General features: G+C 47.8%; 5 protein-coding genes across 5 annotated transcripts; 2 read left to right on the top strand and 3 right to left on the bottom strand.

Moving 5' to 3' along the window:
• Positions 1-2,247: 2,247 nt before the first annotated feature.
• BO87DRAFT_442140 (uncharacterized protein) lies at positions 2,248-3,168 on the top strand (the record flags this gene model as incomplete). The annotated part of the gene is made up of 3 exons (XM_025628030.1): positions 2,248-2,431; positions 2,660-2,853; positions 2,929-3,168. The coding sequence occupies 3 exons, from the start codon at positions 2,248-2,250 to the stop codon at positions 3,166-3,168; spliced, it is 618 nt and encodes a 205-aa protein (XP_025477017.1).
• Positions 3,169-3,602: 434 nt separating this feature from the next.
• On the bottom strand, positions 3,603-5,958 carry BO87DRAFT_442136 (uncharacterized protein; the record flags this gene model as incomplete). The annotated part of the gene is made up of 5 exons (XM_025628029.1): positions 3,603-4,969; positions 5,148-5,313; positions 5,397-5,414; positions 5,450-5,777; positions 5,858-5,958. The coding sequence occupies 5 exons, from the start codon at positions 5,956-5,958 to the stop codon at positions 3,603-3,605; spliced, it is 1,980 nt and encodes a 659-aa protein (XP_025477016.1).
• Positions 5,959-6,409: 451 nt separating this feature from the next.
• On the top strand, positions 6,410-9,104 carry BO87DRAFT_428539 (FAD-dependent oxidoreductase; the record flags this gene model as incomplete). The annotated part of the gene is made up of 6 exons (XM_025627457.1): positions 6,410-6,651; positions 6,774-7,048; positions 7,114-7,484; positions 7,539-7,569; positions 7,644-8,292; positions 8,357-9,104. 6 exons carry the CDS (start codon positions 6,410-6,412, stop codon positions 9,102-9,104), a joined length of 2,316 nt encoding a protein of 771 aa, XP_025477015.1.
• A 506-nt stretch (positions 9,105-9,610) lies between these two features.
• BO87DRAFT_418040 (uncharacterized protein) lies at positions 9,611-13,830 on the bottom strand (the record flags this gene model as incomplete). Its single annotated transcript, XM_025626854.1, has 3 exons — positions 12,805-13,830; positions 9,976-12,689; positions 9,611-9,777 (listed from the first exon to the last, which is right to left on the bottom strand). The coding sequence occupies exons 1-3, from the start codon at positions 13,800-13,802 to the stop codon at positions 9,611-9,613; spliced, it is 3,879 nt and encodes a 1,292-aa protein (XP_025477014.1). The 5' UTR covers positions 13,803-13,830.
• An 828-nt stretch (positions 13,831-14,658) lies between these two features.
• On the bottom strand, positions 14,659-15,828 carry BO87DRAFT_428536 (uncharacterized protein; the record flags this gene model as incomplete). Its single annotated transcript, XM_025627456.1, has 1 exon — positions 14,659-15,828. One exon carries the CDS (start codon positions 15,826-15,828, stop codon positions 14,659-14,661), a length of 1,170 nt encoding a protein of 389 aa, XP_025477013.1.
• Positions 15,829-17,170: the final 1,342 nt, after the last annotated feature.

Here is a 17,170-nt window from a genome sequence, read left to right as displayed (position 1 = left end):
TCCCGTCCGCTCAGCCGTACTTAAGCCACACGCCGGGAGGTTAGTAGTTGGGTGGGTGACCACCAGCGAATCCCTTCTGTTGTATGTTTTTTTATCTTCTATTTATTTTTGTTTCCTGTTTTTCTTGGCTTGGATGTTCAATTTTATTCACTTCCGTTGGAAATCATCGTGGTGACGCTGAAACGCGTGGCCATTTTCTCATTAAGAGATCTGGTGCGCGAGCTTGCAATTTAGATCTAAATCCCCTGCTACGCGAAGGTATCCTTGGTTTAGGCCGTTCAGGCGATGGCGTGCATGAAAGCTGATCTGATATCCATGAGAAAGAACTTAATCTAGCACAGAAGCTCACCAGTGACATAGCTCAGAGTGTAAGTAAGCCACACTCAAGGAGTCGACGATCTTAGCGACCCAAGCACTGAACGGATGCAACCATCAGGGGTAGGCAATCTCTAGGAGAGCGTTGCCCTTGAGATACAGGAGATATTCGGGCCTGGCATTTACCAGGCGTGTAATTGCATTGGGGGTGCCAAGCAGATTGTCTTAACAAAATACTTCGTGATGTTGTCATAGACCTAGGACATATTTCCGGCATCATCGGCCCACTTCTGAAGAGCAACGAAGATACATCAATGATAGCTAAAGTAGCAGAAGGCAGGGCTACCGCCGATCTGGAACAAAGAAAAAGACTTTCTCAGCGAAAGCCCCAGCCCGCCACGGAGGTTACAGTTAGACTTACCATCTTTTCACCGGTAAAGTTCATGACTGGGTAAATAGATTGCTGACCCCAGTGTTAGTAATGAAAAGCTGGCTGGCCCTGACGTAGCACCACTGTCCACCGGAGTTCCAGTAACCTTCCAAGAATACTGTACGTCGTCACAAGGCGAGGTGTGGCTGTCATCGAACAGTTTGATGTATTTTGGCACCTCACCCAGGTTGCCCATCAGGTGCCTCCTATTGGGTGATGGAGTATATTTCCAACAACGTTTTCGGAAGGCTGGCTATCAGCACCTAGGGCCCAGGACCCAGACTTCTTCACAGTTCGAGTCTGCAACCGACTGCAGGTTATGGCGTCTGCAAAGAGGCCTGGGTAGCAGCGACTTTCCACGTTCGGCCCACAGGAATGGAGTGGGGCTACAGTCTGGACTCGAAGGCCCCAAAATAAACCTAGTCTTGTCCGGCTGCGGCTGTTCGACGCTGATCCACAAGGCAATTCAAATGGGTATGGCCGCGGAGGTACTTCAGATCACCATGACACGTTGCATATGGTACGACGGCCAGCCGCATCTCATCCCACCTTTCTCCTAAAGCCAACCAGAGATGGACATGATATGGAACCCATGGAATGAAAGATCGAGAGTATGCAACCGGGTGAGACAATGGCATCCGCTATTCCGCGGCTGCTACCCTAATATTTGCACGACTTGTGCAGTTTCCAGGTTCCTCCCCACAACACAAGCCGAAAGTTCTATGAGGTGTGAACCTGCTATAGTAAGATTATTAACTATACGAGGCCTTTGACCTTCAGTCGTGACTCTCTAAGACTTATCGCAACTCGAAGTTTCATGAGGCACCAAGATTAGCACCAGAACTTAATATATCTGGGCTATAATGCAAGAAAAATGACATTCATGATACTTCGTTGATGGTCAAAACTACAGAGTGCTAACCTTTATTTGGCTAGCATTTACCAGGTCCATTAACCAGAAATGAGTCCTTTAGAGTAAGGAGGGTGCTTCTGATCTCGAATACCGCTGTGCATAATGTTGCGTGTAGTATCTAACGACAAAAGGCATGCTAATGCACTCAAGTGCGTCACTATCGACTTGTATACCACCCTAAAGATAAGTGGCATCGAGGTTCGAGCAGGCTGGTCAGCAGGCCGTGAAGATAGTACCTTTCCCCAAGTAGAAGCAATTGGTGTAAGACGCCGTCATCAGCTGGAGCTAACCATGGTAGATTTATATCATGTATGCTTTCGGCACACATCCGCGATATACAGTTGTATCTGCATGCAGTTGACTGTAGCAATAGACTGACGTTCATTCATGTCATTATTCCAGCTAAGTCGCTACGTGGTTCAGCTTGACCCCCACACGGGGGGGGGGGGGGGGGGGGGCGGAGGGTTGCATGCAACTCCCACACATTCCTATTATAATCCCGGTATAATCCCTCGAGGAGAATATTTCATCCTTCATTGACAACCGAATCACCTTCTACAGACTCATTTCACACTAGAATACCGCAAAAATGTCTGGAGACGAGACTGAAGAACACTGGTTCAGGGTGATAAACAACAGTGGTGCAGCACAGAAGTATATTTTCTTTGCTCCACCTCCCAGCCCCGACTTTTTGACCCCTGCCTGGATTGCAAGCGACAACATTAACGATGAGACGGTCTGGGATATCCACACCACTGCATACCTCTATGCCGGTATGTCGATTCATTATATGTTCATCTTCCTTGAAGCCAGAACCGACCCACAGACCGTTCAGAGACCAGGCTGATGCGAAACACAGGAGTTGGAACACTCGAAGGGAACCATGTCAATATTGATCAAAGTCATTGGTGGGATTCAGGGATTAGACTCGGAGGCCCAGGTAGTTGTATCTATAAAGCGCTCGATGCTATTCCCCTGATAAGTACTGACACAATGATCAGAAATATTCAACCTTGTCTTCGAAGAAGGGGGTCTCAAGCTACAGGAGACAGGAGAAAACGCCCAGTCTCTAAATACCTTTACTGTCGATACCAAGGACATCCCAAACGATGACAGGACCTACGTGGTTGCCTTTGGAAAACGCCAACAACCAGACGATCCCGAAGACCTCGGACCTGTTCATGCGTGCGCAGCGGTATGTCCGTAATTCCTGCGAGCCATTCCCATTTGCCTGCTTTGTTTCTGTTAATGACGCCACCTGTCTTTCTAGATTCCCGTCAAGCAAAACAACAGTCACCATGTGACCCCTATTATCCAGCTTCATGTCTCCAACATCCCCACGACCCCGGGCGACCTGGTCGATTATGGTGACTTCAAAGAGAAGTCTGCACACATCAACTTTGCAGGCCATACTGAGGACGCAGCTCTCTGTACCGTTCTCCACAAAACAGGCGAGGACAGTAATGCGGTATGGGACACTGCTTACGATAACACACTCCCTGAGTTTTAGACCTGTTCGTGCTCAAGTAGATGCAGGCTGGATTTTCTTTTGCTCTAAAATCTGAGAGATAGCTCTCATCGCTATTGGCAAGAGTCGGGTGATAGATCTTCGATTGATTAGCTAGCCTGTATCAGATCAATGTTAATTCTCTGCATTTTCGTAACGACAATAGAACGTACAGATTCAAATAAACAGAGTATATAAACCAAGGTTTATATAAAGTATCCAGCCATCCTAACCAAAATTTCGGGTTAGTATAGTATGCTCCCGGGGTTTCCCTTAGTATGCTGACAGTATCTCTGAATGCCTTTGACCGAATAATGTCCTTATCAATCCACCGTTGGATTTAATAAGATGGCAAGTAACCAGCATTCTCACAATTAATTTTCCACCGCACTCAGATATTGCATCTCATGATCCCAAAGAGCCTTGAAGTGTCATGGTCAGCGTAATAGGTGCGATGGAGCAGCACACCTTACCCAGTCAAACATTTCCAACGCAGAATCCCCCGTCAGTATGTCATGCATCATACTTGGGGATCGTAAGAATGTCACTGTGCTTTCTCTATGATTCTGCTGCCCTTCTTGAGCCCCATATGAGGCAAGCAATGGACCCGCCCCGCCATATCCCAATAGATCTAGCATTGTACCAATTATACCTGCAGCTTTGAGGGTCTCCGATGATGGCCTTGGTGAGCTCCTCCAGGATATTTGGGAGGCCTTCAATAGCTCAATGAGATCAGCCTGGGGCGTAATTCCCACAGTTCTGCCATTTTTCGATTGTGTTATCACCTCCAAAGATATTACCATGGCAGCTGTCAAGCAATCGGAATTTGAGCGAGACGCCCCGAACCACGCTAGCTGCTGATTATGTGTTTTAGCCAGAACTTGGAATAGTTCAGAGTAGAGAGTTAGAACCTGCCGAGCTGCATCCACGCACACAGACCTTAGTCCCTTATGAGGCTCTGGATAAAGGGCCGTCAAGTAATGGCGATGTAAGATGCATCGCGCGCGCTGGTACGTTATTTCCAAACAGTATTGTTTGATCACAGTCTCGTCATCTGATGCCCGTATCTCTGGAGACTGCAAATGAAGTATGCTGGGCAAGCGACTTTTGGTATTTTCCAGTTTCATATTGAATTCAAGAGTTCTTTCGGGGAGTAGGGAAGGATGTGAAGCCTTGTCGCCGACTTCGTTGGCAACAGACAACATCTGCTCCATTGCCGACATGTATACAATGTTGCTGGCCACCTCATCTGCGGGGCGCGAAGGCGGAAGGAAAGTAGTTTCCGGGCCAAAATCGCTATCCAGAAGGTTTCTGGGGCGCCTCACATCGCCTAGACTCTGGCTAATAACCCGGGGTAGACCTGTATGCCATGCGAGTACGGAGTCGATTGTGATCAATACAAGCCATGCTCTGCGCCGCATTTCTGCTTCAAAACTCGATATCTGGAGATAGTAGAGCTGAGGATCCCGATGATATCCCATCATTATTGCTAGTCGCGACACAATGCTGAGTAACATTGGGAGTCCTGTTTTCTGGTCGTTACTTTGGAGATACTCGATGCCGAGGTATAAGATGGATGCTTCAACTTTATAAAGGCCCGGAGTAGCGAAATTTGACTTCGCCAACGCAACTGCACCATTATTACGGTACACATAGAATGCTCTAGGCAAGTCTAGTGAGGACACTTTCGGATCTCCCGTATGCTGGATGTATATCCCACAAGAGAGGGTTGAATACAATAGTGCGATCCAAGCGACCGGTGCTCCGGCGGGGTTATCCCAGAATCTCCGGTACTGTGGAAGACCTGCGTTAGATCATTATATTATAGCTCAGTTATTGATGGCATGTACTTCGCTTTTGAACGTCGGAGCGTGAATGATGACTGCAGGACTTGTTAGATCCTTCTCGAGGTAGTTCAAAGATGTATGTAAGACAGTAGGGGTTGGAGTACGTACTTAGCGATGGTTCCCTGGAGTTCAGACAGCGATCGACGAGCAGATCTGCAGTTTCGCGAGGCGGTAGTGCATTTAAAAGCTCTGCCATGTCCATCATCTGTGAAATTCCCAGTAGCAGGACTGGGCCTTCCGGCCGGGAGATCCTATCAGTGTCTTGGCCATCATTATCGTTGCAATCTTTTCGATTGAGCTTCTGGGCCTGACATATACGTTAAGACATGTCATGATGAAAAACCCCTCCTAGGGGCAGAACCAAACATCTCTGGTGTGACTCACCGCATCATTCATGATTGCCTGCCAGTGACTTGGATTAACGAATCGAGTTCCACTTCCCCAGCTAGGAAGCAAACAGTTAAGGAACTTCTTCCTGTGGGAACTTGTGATCCCGTCGAAGCTACCTCACTTTCGCTAGAATTTCTGCTGGGACTTTCGCCAACATCAAGCCTATCATCCCGAGACGTGGAAGAAGAGTTGCAATCCCGCGTGACTTGCCTTTCTAAGAAGAGCAATCTTTCCTTTAAAAATTGCAAGTCATTTTGGACGTCAATAGGTTCTGGCTTCCCCGATGCCCGGGGGTTCGAACGCTCGGTATTGTATTGACAGGCTGCATCCTGACCTCGTTTCCGACAGTTTGTGCAGGGGCGTTCCCGACTGCATCTCAGCTTTTGAAGATGTTATGCATTGTCAAACAATTACAAAGAGATCAATTGTTATTTGGTTATACTTTCAGTACATACTTTTTCTCCCTGCATGACGTGCATGACAACAGAACGCGGGGCTTTTGTTCGCGACGTTTCCGATCTCTCGTTGTGGAGATTGGGGTATGCGAGGCTGTCATGATGGAAACCATAACAAACAATCGAAAAAAACAGCTTCCTGGAGAAAAAGGAGCATAGGTGGACTTGGGACCATCGGGTTTCTTGTAAGTTGCGTTTTCGGATTTCTCGGGTTTCTCGGCTCGAGGATAGGACCCACTGCGTTTCATGAAGGAACGGACCTAAATGCTCCTTTACCTTCTAACTACATTGAGCTTTGATCGACCTTTTCCATGGTTTTAGTTTAATCGTAGTCATGACACTTTGCGTAACCGAAGTGGAGCGTGCTAACACTCATGCTGGATTTCTCTCTTATGCTACATTACACTGACTACTTTAGATAAGTCCACCCGAGGAGACACACATAAAGACCATGGCACCTCCAGTCGTCGTAGTCGTGTCGGTCCCTCACACACTGCCTGTTATTCACGTTAGGGCGACATCTCTGGATACTCTGAAATTATAGAGTATATCATGGCAGATTCCGAATCCAGGTTCCGCGTTGTGATTGTGGGCGGTTCAATCGCCGGGCTTACACTCGCTCACTGTCTGCTTCGAAACAACACAGACTTTGTTGTGCTAGAGTCCCATGCGGATATTGCACCCCAGGTTGGGGCATCTATTGGTATTCTTCCAAACGGTGCCCGCATCCTGGACCAACTAGGCCTTTACGACGACGTTCTCAGTCAAGCTGAGCCTCTCACTAGAACTTTCACGTGGACTAATGATGCCAAGCCCATCACCGACACAGTTGCTCCCCTGACTATATATGAAAGGCAAGCCAATATATCCGGTCGTCCTCAGATTTTATACACTGGCGGCGATTCTGATTCAATAGACACGGTTATCCGGTTGCGTTTCTTGATCGCCAAATTCTGCTCAGCATTCTGTACGAGGGCCTCGGAGACAACAGACATCGTGTTATGGTGAACAAGAAGGTGACTGAGATAGAGCATACCCCTGAGAAGGTTATGGTCCATTGTGCGGATCAATCCGTCTATGAGGGTGATCTTGTTGTTGGAGCCGATGGGGTACGGAGCACAGTGAGACGACAGATGTGGCAGTATATGGAGTCTCGAGGGATGGAGCATGAAGCCCTAAAGGAGAAGAACTGTAAGATTCCACCATACATAAATCAAAAGCTTCATATGATCCTTACTAATTCATATGCAATATAGTGATGACATCCGAGTACAACTGTGTATTCGGTATATCTTCAGCCACCCCTGGACTGAGACCGGGACACGGACATAGAACCTTCGCGGAGGGCTATTCCATACTCACGATTATCGGCAAAGAAGGGCGCGTTTACTGGTTTTTCTTCACTAGAATGGACCAAACTTACCCCGCATCTCAAATTCCAAGATTCAGTCAAGATGAGATCGATAGCCATCTCGCCCCTTATCTACAGAAGCCGATCACCCCCGACGTATCGCTTTCTGAGATCAATAAAAGAGCAATCGTCAGGACTTTTGTATCCCTTGAAGAGGCTGTCTATAGTCATTGGTGTGTCGACCGATATGTTTGCATTGGTGACTCAGCCCATAAGGTGCGTCTAATCTCTCGAGTAGTACCAGAAACTCATCTAAGATATTGACTATAGATGACACCAAACCTGGGCCAGGGAGGCAACAGTGCAATTGAGAGCGCTGCGTCGCTTGCAAACAGCCTCTCTACTTTAGTTAACGGCCTACCAAACCAAAGACAGATCTCCAGGATATCCACCAGTGCCTGCAAATATGGCAGAACATCCGCCAGAAACGGCTTGACCATATTTCGCAGTCAGCTTATGACTTAACCAGAATAGAGGCTCTAGCTGGTCTCAAGAAAAAGATCATTGGGCTTTATCTTCTTCCATATCTTAGTCAATACTTGGTCGATCAAACGTCTGCTACAATTGTTGGAGCAGCAAATATCGACGGTCTACCTCTGCCACCAAAGTCACTAGCATGCACCATGCCGTACCTGGATGATAAAAACAGTGTCTCCAAACAGGATAATGAGGTATGCAAGCGTGCTATTTCAACCGTCCCGTTTGCTTGCTGTTATGCTGCTGCACAAAAGACGATGGGGACGTTGATAAATCAAACTGTGCCCTTCATGGTGTCTTTGTTTGCAGAGGGCGTATGGTCTGCAGCTAATGGGGAGGTCCTCAACCTAAGCAGACCACTCTATCATATGCCATTCCTGGACAAGCTCTTTCTGCCTGCGACTACGTGTTTCTTGCCTTCTATCAGTGGATCTGATCCGCAATCCCACACTCAAATGCTATCATTCATGGCCGACATTGGCCCCATTTACGGAATATGGCTGTTGGAAAGTTATCGCAAGGCACATTCCTGGTATGAGCTCGTACTGTAAGTTCATCTACTCGAAAACTTCCCCACCACCGGAAAATATGGCTAAATTAAATCCTAACAGCCCGATCGGCACGGGAATAGCGTCCCAATTGAAGGGCATTGGAAAGTTTGCTCCAATATACTACACATTGGAGCATATTCGCTTGCCCCTTTCAAGCCTTCTATCGGGGGCAAAGCATCAGATAACGCAGGAGGCCTCGAGCTCTTTGCTGTTTGCCATGCTGACGGGATACTATATTCCCACAATCGCAAACTTCATGGCACCAACGGTTGAATCGCGCCGCAACTACAATGCCATTTGGCAGATGTTTCCTGTCGTCGTACCTCTGCTACAGGCTCCCTTGCATCGTCTGGTCAAGAGAGCTTTCGGGAGTAAGAAGAAGCCACAACAGAAAGAAGAACGTAAGGAGAATATGCGTTACGTCCGGTACGCATATGGTTCGTTCGCCTTAATCTCTGGACTTACGTTTCTTCACGCTCGATGCACTGCACCGGCTCATACTTCGTCCACTAGTGCCTTTCTTCCTGGGTTGAGAGGCCACCTGGCGCCCGTCACGTCATTCGCTGATGGCATTGCGAGGCTCCTCCAGTATGATGAAGTGATATCCATGGCTAGTGGGTTTATGTGGCTAGCGTTGAAGTTCAAGGAATTGAAAGATGCGGGTGCCTCGTTCTCTTGGTTGAAGGCTGTTGGGGGACTGGTGGGGACTACAGTTACTCTTGGGCCTGGGGCCACATTTGCGCTGGGCTGGGGCTGGAGAGAAGAGATGATGCAAAAGCTGGTTCGTGATAAACAGTCATCAATGTGAAATATGACTGTATTCTGCATGCTCTGACGGCTGTGTATGCAGCTTTCACGGCCAGTCTGTTGCGTAAGGATACGAATGCGAAAAGCCAATAGCTTGCCTACAAGGCTTGAAGATGACCAAAAAAGATGGTATAGAATGGAATTGAGATTAGTATATAGGTATTTGGTATTATTAGATTGTAGTACCGGTCATGCGCGAAGATGATGGTCTCCTGTCTCCTGCAAGCCCGAGCTAAGGATGCCTTTGGAAAGGAACTCATGTTCCACTTTGACGCGTAACAGGAAGTATATGAGCTGAGCCCGTTAGGCTCTTACTGTGAGCGTGATAATCGTATTTTTTTATTGCTTGAATGTAATTATGTACACGAGAAGAGATGTAGCTTTGCCACCGCACCACGTCCATATCAGCCGAGAAGGGGAGTGCACCATGAGGCTTGATAGATGGATCTTGTCTATAGATGAACTGTTGAACAAAACATCAATGGGTCAGATGTCTCACTGGCGCCTTCAATAATCATATGGTGTATAGGACGCTGCAACAACCTGGATTTCGCGCTCCAACGTTTCCCTATCTAGTGGCAGAACTGCGTTATCATTGGACTTGTTCTTTTTCGACAGATGATCTATGAGCAACTGCATGACCTTTTTGTCTTCCTCTTTAATCCATTCCACGGCTGCGGGGGTATCAATCCTCTAAGCTTGGGTCCACCACCAGGGTGGATGGCCAAAGGAATCTGGAATGCTGGCATCTATTATCGGGCAATCCAGCAGCAACGGAACTGCACGATACGGGGATGATCTGTCTGCCAGGTACTGCCATTTCCTGCTGAACATTGACGGATAGTCTTGTCCAGAAGGCCGTGGAGACATACCACATGGGTAAACAGCCCAAGATAAGGGTGTTCTCCCGAAAATATCCTGAGAATTGACATCCGCACGACCTGACTGCAGGAGCTTACATAGCATGGCTTCATGTCCACACATTGCGGCTACCGTAAGTGGTGTTTTTCCAGTCACACTTCTACAGTCAACCTCAGTTTCTGAGGCCTCAAGAAGAATGTCCACTGCCACTGGTTTGTTTCTCTGAACGGCCCATAACAAGGGCGTCCATTGATGTTTGTCTCTGGAGTTCACATCAACACTTCCCATGCTGAGTAGCACATACATGGCTTCCTTTTGCAATTGATCCCAACATTTGTTTGGGTCAGGCGAACGATTGAGCGTTTTATTGTTTGGTCCTGCGGCCCATGATAAAGCCGTCCTTCCCTGACTGTCTTTCCCATCTATATCGACAACCCCGCTCTCAATTAGGATTTTCATCATCTCAATTTTGCCTTGTTCGGCGGCATGTGACAAAGCATCTCGACCATCTCTATCGCGTAGCGTTACGTCGCAACCAAGCTCAAGGAGATGTCTCATTGTAGACCCGTTGTTTCCAATTACTGCCCAGTGGATGGCAACTCCCCCGGAGGAGTCCAACCAACGAAGACTGTATGGGGAGGAAAGTAGGGCACTGCAAACATCCCTTTTACCTCGAGTGATCGCAATACGCAAAGCGTTTGTGGGGCTGGCAATAGTGACTCTATCACAGCTGAGCAAAAACTCCACGATTTCTGCCTTGGAACACTTAATCGCACAGATAAGCGGTAGCGAACGACAGTTGAGCTTATGGTTCAGATCGATTTTGCCAGTGAGGTAGAGGAGCTTTAATATGGCTACATGACCACGCTTAATAGCGTACTCCACCAGATACAAAGCCAAAGAACCTCTTTTCATTTTGATTCGCTTGCTGTTGACCACATATTGTTTCATACGATCAATGACCCCAGCCTCAAGCAAGGAGTTGTCGACAGAGGCATCTGAACTCGTATTGCAACCAAGTAAGGCCCTGATTGCAAGTGCGTTACCCAAGTAGACAGCCGCACCCATTGGGCTGTGATACCTTCCCATTTGCTTCCATATCTGTGGCGTACGTAGAAGTTCCAGGCGGATGAGGTGGTCCAAGTTCAATTCTGCTAGAACGTATAGAATCGTGACGTCGGATCCATATTGGCGAATGTGCCATAGTGTAAGGGCATTGCGGATGTGCTTGAAGTCCTCGAATGACAAAGAAAACGCTTGCAGGAAGGCAGCTTGCGAAGTGCCTCCAGCCTCAGCTGCATTGCTGTGAGGCAGGAGGCTATGGATAGCATAATTGAGGAATCGGGTTTCTGAATTCAGATAGTTCTCGGCTTGGGGTGGCCATACACAGCGTCTTGGCTCCTTTGCGGCCATGAGCTTGATTTGACAGATGTATCGGAAGCAGATTTGTGCAAGCTCGTTATGGGCGTTCCCGATTGTGTTCGCGCTCGACCCAGCCTGGAGTCTGCTAAAACCGTCCCGTCGTAGTAGAAAATCTCGCACTGACTCGTGAATGAAATGTACTATGCGAGCTTTGGTGCGGGTAATTTCCACGAGGCCTTTGGAGACGTTAAGGATGGAGTTCTCAATGTGCGGATCAATGTGCCATTCGCCTTCTCTTTTGATCAAGCCGTTTTTGGTAAACATCACCCCGAAGTAGAACTCATCCTTGGACAATGGACGTTGTGCAAACAAGATGAGTCGAAGACAAAATATAAGGTCATCAATTTCCTCAGTGTCTCTGGTCAGCATATCGGTGAAAAGCTCATCAAGCCCGTCTGGGATTTCATCCAGCCGTTGACGTACGGCGTGGATTTTGCCCTTGGCGAACGCATCATTTAGCGATCGAACTACAAGTATAACCCAAAGAAATACACCGGATGCTCGGGCGCACACTTCTTCTCTAATCTCTTGGAGCATTTTTGACTTGCCCCCTTTCAATTTCGTCTCAACGTACTTCCGCATGTCGCCTTGATGCTCCTGCTGGTACTCCAAGACCCACTCAATGCCACGTTCAATATTGAGTTGTGGATAGTGTCGGCTTGCCAGACAGATTCTCAAATGAACATCGCTTGCATTCAAAGAGTGCCCCAAGTGCTCGAGGAACGGTATCATGTCCTCCATCTCGGCTTGGTGGCATTCGTCCAGAGCATCAATAAAGAAGAACACGTAGCGGTTGTTCAGCAATCGAATGAGTGATAACAGCTGATGTTTCAAGTCTCGGATTGTCCAATTTATGCCGTCATCTTGACTTAGCATCTTCGCTGCGAAGCTAAAGTAGGGCTGTTTGGCACTCGATGGAACGGCAGTAGACGAGAGAAGCTGATGCAAGAGTGAGCGATACATACCCACAGTGGACCTCTCCAAGTCCACCCCTTGGGCATGGAAAAAGAAAGAGGAGATGATTGTGTCTTTTCCAGTTTGCTTTGCCTTTGAAAGAAGGTGTTTCATGAGCGTCGACTTTCCGGCTCCGGGCTTCCCTTTGATCCAGAAAAATCCTCCGTGACTTTTTAAATCCTCCCCGCTCATCCATGTCTTATATTCTGGTCGTTCTAATACCCAAGTGCATGTCGTATTGAGGGGATCCATAATCTCGTCCAGGCGATACTGGGCTTGGGGGAAAGTTAATAGATCAAGGCACGCCTTTTCCCGTTCGTTACTGGAGTCTTCAGAAGTCTCTGCAGGCCTTTTTCATGGATTAAACTGGGAGGCAATTATATCTGCAGGGTAATCAATTGACGCTCAGTAAAGTACACAGCTAAAAGAACCTAATGGAAGCTATGAATACAATAGTTGCTTACATACCCTGGGCCAGGCCCGCTGATGATGTCACATTCGGAATGGGATTCTGATCCAGGAGAGCACGCATGCAAGCCGCTGCACTCGCAGCTGCGTAGTATTGCCAAGTATCATTCTTATGGCTATCAGCGTAGTCGCTTACTCCTTTGATCAGGATGCAAGGGATATTGTCCCATACGCAAGCCCCTTCCATCTCAAAACCAAGAACTTCCTCGCGCTTGGAAATCTTGTCTCGATCCTTGGCAGAGCACATCACAGTATCTCCAGAGGCAAGCCGGCCAATATGGATATACGGAGTCCCATCAGAGTCCACACGACGGCGGTCCACGACACTTTGGTCCCCGCTGGCATCACTCATACACAGACAGCGTACGCGATGCTTGTATTCAGCTTTAAATAGGATATCGCTTTTGATACCAGGATATGGCACATCCTTGCTACCTTGTATAGTCTGAAGATGCCCCTGTTGGTCTTTGGAGAGGTCGCCATGACGCGACTCTAAGCAGGTCATGAATGATCGGATCTGCAGACTCGCTCGCCCTAGATTGGACTCTAACGTATTCTTGCGCACAAATCGGTGCGGAAGTCTTTTCCCCAAATCATATTGAATAATCGCGCTGCTAATTATCACATCGCCGAGGAAAACATCTCTCCTGTGTTGTATTGGACCCACGTCCGTCCTGTAAGGCACTCCTCCACAGATCCCTATTAGAAGGGCCAGTTCGATGCCCGGATAGCTTTGTTTGATATTACTGGCCACGCTGGATGATTCGGCTTTCCCACAACCACCCATGTGGACCAGAACCACATTGTAACAGCCAATGCGGCCCAGCGTATAGTGATTGGGGTCATTTCGTACAGGCCCGTATTTTTCGTAGACAGTTCTATCGTAGACCGTGTCAAACAGCGGTATCGCCACTTCTGCCTCCAGGGGAAGCGGGCATATAATTGCGATTGTAAAATCAGCACGACTGAGTCGATGGAAAGCTTCTGTTGGCATTCTGTGGATATAGTATGGGCAGTACAGGTGATGAAAGAAAAAAAACAAGGTGCTATTCGGGGGCCAGTCGGTAGTGGCAGGTTCGGTTGTTTTATATACGCCGGCGCATGCAACTATGCCCTATGTGGAGAAGGCGCAGCAGCGAGTTAGTCTATTAGCGCGGCTCTGGATTGCGCCTTTCCCCCAGGCTAATCTTATCGTCGGAATTTGACTGGCTGCTTCTGATTACAGAAGCTGGGGTGTCTTCCTGCCTTGCGGCCACGACGACTGCCAACCTGCACATTTGTGCCTGACAGAGGCCCTCGGAGTACGATGTTGCATGAACAGAATCATATTGTTGGAGAATGTTACTCATTCTCGGCCGTATATCACTGATTGCTATGGATCAATCAAGTACATACGACCACAGGGTGTGGAAAACAGGGCTTCCCGTCCGCTCAGCCGTACTTAAGCCACACGCCGGGAGGTTAGTAGTTGGGTGGGTGACCACCAGCGAATCCCTTCTGTTGTATGTTTTTGTTTCCATTCTTTGCTTTTTATTTGAATGGATGATGGACTGTAGGTGAAATCACGTTGTTTCTATTGATGTGGTCGGCGGAAGAATCAATAAGGGGTATCACACAGGGGCCGCCTCAGTGCACCTGGGACGGCCATATCGGTCTGAATACATCCCAAACTAATATATAACATTTACAACGCATCAAGTGTTCTATGCGCCGAAAACCTTGAAGCAGATCGCTTACATACACAAAAAAAAAAAAAAAAAAAAAAAAAAAAAAAAAAAAATAAGAATGAAAATATAAATAAAAAAAACCAAAAGAAAGATTCAATATACCCATTCATGTAATGCAACCCCCTAGGATTCTCCTATCCTATCCACCCACCTCGAATCTGCCGAGGCCCCAAGTAGAAACTTGAAAAAGTTCAAATATGCGAGTCCCGTATATGTAACCGGGATATAATAAGCTCCCCGTCGAATCCACGACATTGTGCACCGCGCAGCCCAGTCAGCCGACACAATCGCCTTTCCCATGCGGGAATCAAACGCTGCAGGGACAATATGTCGATATATTACCTTGTCTGACTTGTACAGAGCACGAGCGTAGGGTAAGAATGCTCTCTTTGACGCAGTGTATCGTACCATGTCAGGCCCACCCCAAGCAGGATGAAGTTCTGCTTCGCTTCCGACGTACCAGATTTCAGGTAGAACCTTGGTTCTCTGAGACTGTGCGGACCTTTGTTGCATGAACAGCTCAATTAAACGGACTGATGAGATGCAGTTTGAGTCCATGGTATCTGGACCTTTGGTTCCGTGGGCGAGAATGATGATATCTGCCTCTCGAAGGATGGTACCGACACGCGAGAAGTTCCCATTGTCCCAGTCTCTGCCGAACTGCAACTTGTGTATGCTTTTGACCCCTTCGGCGAGTAATTGCTTCTCCATCGCTTGTCCAAATGCCCCCGACCCACCCGTCATGACCACCGTCTTGTTCTTCAGCGCGTATGCAGTACCCGCAATCCAGTCGAACAGCTTCACCATAGACCCCATATACCGATCTGGGTAGATATGGTGCAAGGAGTGGTACTCCGGTCCCACAAATGCCCAGCTATGATCTTTGGATCCTTTGTCAAGTGCGATATGATTGGAGTCCTGGCCGTTACTAATAATAACCAAAAGAGATCGAACGGTTTGTACGACGAGGACGATAGAAAGGGCCTTCGAATCGAGACGTTTAATATAACAATTCAGGGTGGTAGCAAGGATCCAGCCGATGATGCTTCCGAGCAACTGACATATTAGCTCGAGAGGAAGAGCAATCAAGGCATTTGGTTTGGCGTATCGCTGATTGAATTGAAGAGATCGGGGGTAGTAGAGGTGATGATACTGGTGACAGCGGGAAAGAAAGCGGAGGATTCGCCAGCGAGATCTCGAGCATTTGTGCAGGAGAAAGTGAACTATGTCAAAAAATATGGTACCAAATATATAGAGGTAAGAAGCAGAAAGGACCAGATTAAGCATCGCCATTATGTGCTTGCAGGTGTGACGATGTTTGTAGTTGTCAAGATTCTTGAAAAGAGCACTGTGGAGCAAGAAAAGCTACGTCCAATCCTCCTGGAGCACGTCTGTCTCTTTAATGACACAGCACAGCAGTCGCCCCTATTTCTTTTTTCTTCTTCCTTTTCAGGGCTCTGCATATACTTTCCGCCGTTTGTGTTGTTGTCCTGGATATTCTTTGTTTCAGGGTGCACCAAAGTAACATCCTGCCGAGGTCAAATACGAATACGGAAGATAGGGCTCTCTCAGCTGAGCACTGGCCACTTAGGACCCGTAAATGATAGCCTGGAGCAGGGACCACATTGCCAAAGTGGATATACACAGCCATCTTTGACTAATATTGTGGCTGCCTGGGCATCATTGTATGGGTTTGCTTGTGCCCCGTATCTGAATTGCGTCTTTAAGAGGCTAGTGCCTCGCTTCATGGTCCTTGCGCTTTTTTCGGGCCCTGACAGATAGTTATGCCATGCTAAGGTTCTGACACCGGTATTCATTGCTTAAACAAGGTGCCGGATGCTTTGAGGTGCTCCAGCTCAGAAAAATCAACTCCAACCCCATGTTTCATTTTCGTCTCCATGGCCGTGTTATTCCCTCCATACCTGCAGTTGTGAGGTGGGCCATCCAACCCATCGCCGATTGCCAACTCACTCCGATTAGCTTATAATAGATTAAGAAGGCCAAGGCCTTTAGTATGTGCATCATAAACGGGCTTCATTCTCGGTGTATCCACGGAGAAAAGGACATCCGTCAAAAGGTGTGAGACAAGTGATACTCTAATATTCATAGAATCTGTTTGATTGGATTGCAGAAATACTTCTACCTTCAACTGCCCAAAGCAGTAAAGAAGACGGCGAGGCTGATTTCGTGACCCACTCGTAGTTCATCAAACCCTGACAAGGTTGCTGCCGCTGTCTTAGATCCAGCTAAGGCCCATGGATGACATATTTTACTCTATGTAAGAGGGTAGAAGTGAAGTGTTACATGTCCATGAAACGCATATTCGGCACTCTTGGTATAATTACAGGTGCGTTGGTCTACAAGAATGAGTTGTGACCGTGCCACATTACGATCCCAGTCCTAGGCCAGGTGTTATTTGCGAGCAACCATCGCTCAGGATTACAAAAATAGAGTAACATGCCGACGCCTCAAAAGGGTAAAGCCGCCAAGAATGGATGCCCTCCAAATGCTTGGTACGTTTGAGACGACCACGAATGTAGTGTGCTGGGCACCCGCCCGCGACAGGTTCAGGAGTTAGCGGGGCAGTGTCAGACTGGAACAACAAAACTTATCTAGATAGGTTTAGAAACACCGT

The sequence above is a fragment of the Aspergillus neoniger genome, assembly GCF_003184625.1.
Source record: "Aspergillus neoniger CBS 115656 unplaced genomic scaffold BO87scaffold_28, whole genome shotgun sequence".
In the NCBI taxonomy this organism is placed as follows: Eukaryota; Fungi; Ascomycota; class Eurotiomycetes; order Eurotiales; family Aspergillaceae; genus Aspergillus; species Aspergillus neoniger.
Note: the sequence above shows the minus strand (reverse complement) of the source record. Positions and strands in the feature narration are given on the sequence as shown.